Source organism: Ochotona princeps, chromosome 24 (assembly GCF_030435755.1).
Source record: "Ochotona princeps isolate mOchPri1 chromosome 24, mOchPri1.hap1, whole genome shotgun sequence".
NCBI classification, from domain to species: Eukaryota; Metazoa; Chordata; class Mammalia; order Lagomorpha; family Ochotonidae; genus Ochotona; species Ochotona princeps.
In genome coordinates this window covers 36,837,903-36,847,156 of record NC_080855.1, presented here as the reverse complement: position 1 = coordinate 36,847,156, position 9,254 = coordinate 36,837,903, and the positions used below count along the sequence as shown (strand labels likewise).

The 9,254-nt window shown below is 43.2% G+C and overlaps 1 protein-coding gene and 1 pseudogene across 1 annotated transcript in view; one reads left to right on the top strand and one right to left on the bottom strand.

Moving 5' to 3' along the window:
• Window positions 1-2,595: 2,595 nt before the first annotated feature.
• Window positions 2,596-3,768, bottom strand: LOC131483184 (ras-related protein Rab-6A-like; annotated as a pseudogene).
• A 2,944-nt stretch (window positions 3,769-6,712) lies between these two features.
• Window positions 6,713-9,254, top strand: part of LOC131483198 (cytochrome P450 3A6-like) — a 57,692-nt gene continuing 55,150 nt past the window's right edge. Inside the window, exon 1 of the mRNA XM_058680602.1 lies at window positions 6,713-6,783. Coding sequence (XP_058536585.1) covers window positions 6,713-6,783 — 71 coding nt within the window. The remainder of the gene's footprint in view (window positions 6,784-9,254) is intronic.

Sequence of the window (9,254 nt, the reverse complement as noted above, 5' to 3'; positions counted from 1 at the left end):
CAGAGCTGATCTGATCTGAATGGTGTCCATTTTTTCCCATGACGATGTAAAGAAGAGCAACTGATGTGGAAATAGTTTTTATTTTCTCAAATGATTAGGCCTAGAGATACCATGTAATCCAGGAATGCTATATTTGGTGATATTCTGAAGAGAATGGAAAAGTCTAACTGTAAAATACATGCTCAGGCTCACCTCAGTCAATTTTGAAACAGTCAAAAGTTAGGACACCTGAAATATTCATAAATTAATGAGTAGGAAAATAAATGATATATGCATAATCTGTAACACCATGTAACCATTATTACGATTCATACGCATGACTGTTGACATATTATGCCATCTTAGTCCACAAGTTGTTTGGTCTTCATGTGAACTGTCCAGAATGGGCCGACTTATCAGAACAGAGCACACAGTATTACTTTCCAGGAGGTGAGAGAAGGAACGCGAGGAAAGCATTTAGTGGAACAGGATTTTCTCTTGGAGTGATGTGCATATTTGAAATGAGATTGAGAGTTTGGTTGTCCAAAAATGTGAGGTTTGTAAGTTCCAGTGGTTGTTACTTTCATGATTAATTCAAAATTGTGGTTTTTTGTTTGTTTGTTTGAAGTATTGAGTTAGGGGAGTGAGAAAGAGAGAAAGAGAGAGGGAGAGAGAGAAAGTTTATATACCATTTTCCCTTCCCAAATGACCTCAGCATCCAGGACTTTGGCCAAATCCAGGAACCTGAAATTCCATCCAGGTTTCCCATCTGTGTATCATGGACCTAAGCACATGGGTCGTATTTTTCAGGTGTTTTACTGGAGTGCTTGTTCAGAAATGTAGCAGTGGGAGTTGAACAGGTGTTTCTGTGGGAAGCCAGTATTATAAATAGTGACTTCATCTCTTACACCACAATGCTAGCCCCTAAAATGTTTGATTTATGGTGTGTGAATTTCACCTGTATAGATTTTCTAATCTCTGATGCAAATGCTTACAAGTATGAGACATGTCATATTGTGCCTACTAAGTGCAGGGACATCGTGGTGAGTCCTGCAGAATTCGGGTCTGTTTCTGACAGTCCCAGTGCTGTGTTTTTACTATAAAAACCCAAGATTCAGAGCCTGGCCTGTATTTTGACTGCTTCCTTATTGCCTGTGTATTTCTAAGATTCGTTTCCCTGTGTAATCTTGTCTTTCTCATATTTTTGTGCACTCAGGCTTGGGTATTTTTAATTTTTTAGTTAAAAGGTAGAATTAGAGGGCGAAATAGAGACCTTCCATTGTCTGCTTCCCTCTCCAAATGGCTGCAACAGCTGGGATTGAGGCAGATGAAGCTCCATAGTCACAAGCTTCAAATAGTTTACCTACATGGTTGCAAGGGCCTGTAAACTTGAACCATCTTCTGCTGCCTTCCCAGATGCATTAGCAAGGAGATGGATTGGATGTGGAATAGCTGAACTCAAACAGGTAGCCCAAAGGGATGCAGGCTCTGTGGGTAGGGGGTTACTTTGTCGTACAGTCTAATCTTTCAGTTACATGGATTGACAGTCACTGAATTTTCTGTTGGAACTGTGATTGTTTGCAAGTCGGGCCCTCTCTCCATCTATAAACTGAGGTAGTTGATAAGATTTCCTAGGGAGAGGATGCCATGGTCGACTCCTTAGATGTAGATAGGAATCCACTGTGTTGTACATGCACTGGGTCACTATGGCCTGGCGAAACCCAACACATGCAAGGAAACATCTTATAACTTCTAGGCAACTTGAAAGGAAGCAAAAGATGCCATTTGCTTCAAATATGGTCTGCACATGGCTAGGTGAACTGAAACAACACTAGTAAGTCATTGGACAGATCAAGTGTGGTCTTGCAATGCTGGATGCATTCAAAATATAACTGTGGGTGTTGTGAGCTATTGCAGGGACTGAAGCAAAGGAGGGACATTACACAGTGCATGCCCTATCTGGAGGTTGACCAGAGGATGGCCTTCATAAGGCCAGGCGGGGATGGCTAAGTAAAGGTGAGGAAAGCATGAAGAGCTCAAGGAGGTAGGCCAAGTGCTGCTGTGAGCATATTGCTTCTTTTTTTTTAATTATTTATTATTTAACTTCAGTAATTACATTGTATTATGTGACACAGTTACATAGATACTTGGGTTCTCCCCACCCCTCCCCAAACCCTCCCACCATGGTGGATTCCTCCACCTTGTTGCATAACCACAGCTCAAGTTCAGTTGAGATTTCCCCATTGCAAGCGTATACCAAACATAGAGTCCAGTATCTTATTAAACAAGCCATACTGATGCTACTGCTGAAATTTCCATGGCTTTGTAGTACATGATCATATTAAAAAAGGAAAAAAATTAAGAAAAGGTATCTAATTTTTCACTGGACTATGCTGAACCTTTTGTCTTTTTGTAAAATACAAATAATAAAGACACTGACTTTAGTAACTGTGATGCTAAGATATCATCTCCATGAGACAGGTAGCAATGAGGAGCTGTCATATGTTATTACTGAAGCAGAGAGGGTCAAACCAATATTCACATTGCAGCCAATGAGAGGAAGTGGGACAAATTGGTGGGCTTTGGGAGCAGGGTAAAGTGAAGGTGTGGCCGGCATTAGCAGGAACAGCATTTGCTGACTGGCTGGTCCTGAGGCTTTCCCAGGTTTATGTCAATCATATCTTTCCTCATTCTGTCCTGTGTGTTTTCTATTCCAGGCAAAGCTGTTGCCACAAGTCAGAAGAGCTTCTTTACATTTGTTTTGTTTGCTTTCTCACTAGTTTCAATAAACATGGCATTTAGCTCATTGGCTTTCCTCTTTCCCTCCTCAGTAGACACTTGCTTCTTGTCAACAAGATCTGTTTTAATTTGTGCTAGCATGATGATATCATCATTTCCTCTTTCTGTTCTGATATTATCAACCCATTTTGGAGTTTGCTGGAAGCCATTAACATTTGTAATATTGTGAACTACTATACCTGCAAAAGAATCAAGGATGTCACTGGGAATGAGGCTATGAACATGTGCCTGACCCACAGTATTCCACACATTAGCCTGGCTTTTCTATCCTCCAAATACATTGTTTCTGATTTAAAAAAAAAAAAGAAAGAAAAAACAATGCCAGTTATTGCCTGATATATTATGTCTAAAATGTCATGCATGAATCTGGTGATCAAGAATGTCTTCCCAATGTTCTACTACCCCAGGACACTAATTTGAATTTCCTTAGCAGAATCCAGAAGTGTCCTCTTGTAGATATGATGGAGCCAGAGGAGCTGATGCTGTCTTGTGCCAGAAGCCTTCCCTTACTGATACCTGCTCCCACCAGCTAACCATGAAGAGAAAGCAAGCAAGCAAGAAAGAAATAGAGAAATAGAGAAAAATTGGAGTTCCAACGCAACAGTGGGTGCAAACCCTAGGTAGGAGCAAGGCTGGAGGGCAGCGGCCTCCACTGCTCCCCTGCAGATTCGCCTACTAACATTGAGGGAGGCCCATGACTTGCGGAGGTGGAGGACAGTGTTGAAAAAGCTAAGGCTGCTCTCATGGTGCCCAAGGCGAGTTCCTTTCCCTGCCTCAGCACCCAGCATGGAGCCGAGCGGGGAGAGGCTGAGGGTGGTGAAGTGGCATCCTCAGATGTGTCTGGGACCTCTCACACAGAGCTCTTAGCTCCCACAGCTGCCTACTACCACCATTGCCACAGGCCACAGGCCAGAATGCCCAGTGTACAAGCTTCTGGCACCACACAGAGCAGCCTGGGTGTTAGCTTGCTACCTCTTTGGCCGACGGCATGCATGTGTCTCTATGGCTTCTTGTTTTAACTGCTTGGGAAAATCTTTCTTCTATTTGTTTGATTCCACAACGACAAAGTGTGCCGGAGACCATCTCCAGCTGACTTCAGAGCTTGCAAAGGATGCATGGATTAGCTAAAAGACAAAAAGAGGTGGCGACTTGGACCGCTACGACATGATGATCATATTGGACAACTCAAGAAAGTTCCCTCCATGACTTACACACAACTCATCATGAGCTTTTGCACAACATTCAATTGTTTCATTTTTACTTCATTATAAAAGAATGATTACAAAAATAACCCTAAAACCATCATTATTGTTTTGCTTCAGGGAAAATATTTTCAGTAAGCTATTACTCATTTAAACCTGCAGCCATCCAGCTGAAGCCAGAGAGTCCACGGTTCGCAGCAGATGCGGTTATTTAGTGATGGGTGGTTTGCTTATATCCAAAATCAATTTTCACTAAACCTAAACTAATATTACTTAAAATATCAAAAATACTAAATTAAAAAGAAAGCTCATAAATGAAAGGAATTTATAAAGATGTATATCACAAATTCTTTATTAAATTTTTAACCACCTGACCTAGTACTGGTTCAATTGCTTTTTGTTTTTGTTTTGCTTTTTTTGTTGTTGTTGTTAAACGGCAGTGGAAAGGATCAGGGCAACTAAGCCTTGCTATGAATAGAAGGCTTTTACAAGAAACATCTTTTTATCTTTTAAACTGTTTTCTTCCCCTATGTATAAGTACAAATAAAAGTTTCAACTTTTAAACCATTGTTCTTTGAAGTTTCACATTTGTCTCCCTTTATAAGATGCACCATATGCTTTGTGCTTTCCGTGGTGAGAAGCCAAAATGTGTCATTTCATGTGTTGTAACAGTTGAAACCTGAAAATAAGCAAACTCTTTGTACCTCAGTTATTGCCATCTGTTCCAAGATATCATCAAGACATTGCTTGAGGAAAACAATCCTTATATTATAGCAAGCTCCAGGCCAAAGATTGGCATGCAACAAGATGTTGGGGAACATTGTGGCTCAATTACATTATTGTATGCTTTTAGCTGAGTATCATTGACTTAAGTTGTTAAAGACGCTTTTACCATAATCTGATTGATCAGTTTCAGGTGTTATACCAGTTATAAGAATCATTTCAAATTTGCAGAAAAACAACAACACCAGCCTCAGGAGATTTCAATGAAATATCAGAGAGGTGACTGAGTATCCATACAATGGGGTGAGGCAGCAATGAGGTGACCAGTCACATTCTTCCGGGTCTTGCCACGCAGCCAAGAACCCCTCATAGCCTTGCTAACCAAAGAGCAATGCTCATTTCACACCCATGTCATCTGACACAATTGCATGACTTCCCGCAAAGGTGGGAATCTGCACATTATCACTACCGCTTATCTCCTAGGGCTGCCATGAGGATTGATTAAGAAATATGTGAGATATTTTGTAAGCCATGCAGTGCTGTGGAGAGGCGCAAGAGTTGTCTATTATTAGAGAGACATTGCAGGAGGAGCTAGAACACGTGCACTAATGATAAAGTCCTAATTGACTTCTGCTCAATAGCTTCAGAGCAGTGCAAGGAGGACAGAAGGGACATCCTATGCCTTCTCCCAGCCTTTGTGGCCTGGTTTCCATACCAGATTAAGGTATGGAAACTATCCATTAAATATGCCTCCTACTGACTAGAAAGTTGGATGGTATGTTTTTCTATCCCTTTAGTCCCAAAGAAGAAATACAGAGTTGTCTTTTTAAAACTCTGGGTGTAGTCTATGCTACCTAAGGTGACATCTACCACAACCTTGATGGCCAAGGTGGTAGAAATCCATGTGGATATTTGGCCTGTTCTCTTGTGTTTTTACTTCACACCCATTCTCGAGGTACATGATCTTCCTGTAGATAGAGAGTCAAAGCGAATGAAATCTAATTAATCTATTGCTGGGCTCTGAGTGCACAGAACACAGCCTGAATTAATGTAGCCCAAAGACAGCAAAGGTTCCATCTGGTCTACACTTCAGGAACTCTGTGGCAACAGAATCCTAGTGGATCACCCACCATGTCCAGTCATGGGGACTGAGGCCCTGATAGCTTCTCTTGCTGTGGTAATAATCCAGAAAGATGCGATGTTGTCCACAGGGTCACTGAGAATGGTTATAAAGGGTCTAGCAATATTACCTGACTCAACCAACCTGATGACACCCACTGTGCTAGACACTAGAGGTATAACAGAGACTGAGAACCAGGGCATGGCTTTGAGCTGCTTGTGATGTGATAATGAAAGCACAGGTGGAGCTGATGGTGATGCTGGAGGGCAATAAGGACAGTGACACAAATAAATGTATGGGACTGATGATACCTGGAGGAGAGAGTGCTTGGTGTGTTAGAGGAGTTTGGTGAAGAAAGATGCTACCAGTAGGGTTTCTGTGTGCTTTGGGATTAGAGGGAGGAGTAGCAGAGGGTCTACTCCTATCTATTGGCAGAGGGTCATTCTAGTCAGAGGAAGCTTCTTGGTGTAGGTTGTTTGTGTGAATTTCAGATTATTTAAACGTGGGAAGCTGTAGAGACAGTGGTAGTTTGAATAGATTTGCTATCATAGTTTCACTTGTGTTTCTGATGTAACTAGCAAATCAATAGCATTTATTTTTTTAGCATTGATTTCACACAGAATATGAGCCTAAGAGATAACCAAGGGGTTTCTAAGATTCTTTGCCAACTGCCAAATTGGAGCGAGCCCGCATGGCAAGCAGGGCAAAAGTAAATCATCTACTCTTGCAATTCCAGCCACACCTAATTTCTCAGTACATAAATATTCCAGTCACCTTGACTGGATCACAGCTTACAGGGCAGGGTAGCTGTGCACTTACAGCCCAGCAAAGAGCAGCACGCACAGCTTCAGAGAACACTCAGAGGAGAGAGCTGCAGCAGCGAGTGGCAATGGACCTGATGTCAGACTTTTCCTTAGAAACCTGGGTTCTGGTGGCTACAAGCCTGGTGCTCCTGTATCTGTGAGTAGCTGTCCATCTGATTTCTCCTGTAGTCTTGCATCTGGAACGGTAATGAGGCTTGCATTGCATTTGTCTATTTTGATGATAAGAGAGGAAGTTGTCCAAAAGCTGAGTGAGAGCAATAGAAAGGTAATTACTGATTTCTGTGAGACAGCTAATGTATCCAGTTCCCCATCTCTGTTTGTAGGAATGCTTAATGACATCTGTTTCTGAGAAAAGATGCTGATTGACTCTCAGTTTGACCCATGCTGTCTAGTTAGAATTCAATTGAGATAGGTTATAAAAACATGGCTGCCAAGTGCAATGAGATCCTCAGCCAGGGCCTACACTCCAGAGATTCTGAGGGCAGAAGAGGTTTACTTGCACTGATTTGGAGTAGCTTTGCCTTCTGAGTCTGCATCAGTGCTGGAGGAGTGTGGAAAATCATTCCCTGTGCGTTTGGTTGGCTTTTTTGTTTCTCCCTTCCGCTGCACAAGCATCCTAGACAGCAAGCAATCTAGCGCCTCAGACTTCAGTGGAGGCTCAGAATCTGTTCTTCTGCTCCTCAGTGCTCCCACCCCAGAACTCCCCTCCTCTCAGCTCTCTCCTATGAATTGAATCCTCAGCCTTGCACGAGGTCAATGGTGATTTTCAGAGAAGGGCATACATGCCAGTAACCCCACAGCTTTCTTTCCCTTTTTCTCATGGTTCCTGTGAAATTGGCATTTAGTATACACATTTATTTTCCCTCTGATATTCCTCTCCAAGTAAGCCTCAAGAAACCAGAACACCACCAAATCAAATTTATTTTTTCTTTTTCATTTTTTAAAATTTTCCTTTTAATAGTGTTCATCATTGAGAGGGATCCATGTCCATTTATTAGAGTTCTGCTTAGGGTGAGAGACTGAGGAATGGAGGAATGTGTGTGTGACATATGCTTCAGTGTTGTTTGTTTGTTTGTTTGTTTTGTCCTGAGTCTGCAGTGGAGTGAGCAGCAGGTTTTATTCCTTGATGTCAGACTACCTGAGATGTTAGGAATGGGGATCAGTCTTTTGATGATGCCTTAGAGAACCACATTTGGGAAGAATGTCTCAAGGAAGTTATTTCTGTAGTTTTGATACTTTTGAGAAATTGTTGCTTTCTTTACTCCAGTGGAAATTCTGTCCAAGGTCTGATGGTTGACAAGGTCCACCTATTGCATACACAAACCTAGGAACATGTTGCAATGCTTGGCCAGAATTGTCCAACCCGTTCTGTTTGCCATGCTCAGATGAGTCATTTGATATCCACTACTGGCCTAGAGCAACTTACTGTCATGACACAGGCACGCATCTGGACATGTTGTCAACCATACAGACATCAACAACTGAAGCAGCCCAGTCCCAACACATGTTCCCCAAAATTGCACCACATATTCTGTGATTTTCCTTGAGGCCCGCTTCTGAATCTAGTAGTTTCTTTGGGTCCTCTAAGAAACCTCACTTGGAGTAACTCATTCTTGATTCTTGACTTTCAGTGAAGGTCAGGTGTGCTATGTCGCTTGTTGCAACCAACACATAGAGCAGTGCATGCAACTGCTTGATCAGTTCCCCCAAAGACCCCAACAAGGGCAGCTCCCAGCCCTGGTTTTTGCCATCTTCTGCTGCAGCCTAGCCCTGCTCAGTCCACAACATATCTGGTTGTCATGAACACCTGTGGATGCAGTGGCTTAGCTCAGCCTGCCTCACTTAAAGACCCAGCCCTGACATGCTGCCAAGTGTCACCACTGTCTTGTCCAGCCTGGCCCACTTTCAGCCCTGGTTCTTGTGCTCACCAGCAATAGATACAGCCTAGCAGGTGAGTGGCCATAGTTCCTAAGCCAGGGATGTTCACAGCACCGAATCATATGCCATCCAGAAGGTTTTGCAGTTCAGCCTAACACAACTCATAAACAGTACAGGCACATGTTAGCTTGTGTAGCAGTCCAACTCTGCCCAGCCCAATTCCAGATGGGCTCACCCACAGTCCCAGTTCTCACACTCTCCAGCTGAGGCAGCAGGTAAGCAAGGGAGGCCCTGAATTTCCCCACTAGACTTGCTCCCAGACCCTGGAATTTTGTATGCCATCAGGTGCTGTAGTCCAGTCTGAAATGGCCTGCCCCAAATTTCAGCATTCACCAGCAAGTGCTGCAACCTGGCTCAGCCTGCCGATCCCCAGCCCAAGATCCCACTGACAGTGTAGCAACCTAGCCCATACGCAGCCTTCATGTGAGCTGGCAGGTATTGCAGTCCAACGCAGCTTGGCTTGCACCCTGTCTTGCCACCCACTGTCCCGGCTCACATGTATGCCAATCTGTGCTTCAGCCCATCCTGGTCTAGCCTGTTTCTAGCACCAGATCTTGTGCTCACCAGCAGGATCTGTGCCCAGCATGGATGTTTCCCATTTTACCCTGCCAGGCCTGCTCCTAGCAATAGTTCTTTCATATGTTGGCAGGTGTTGCTACCCAGACTGGC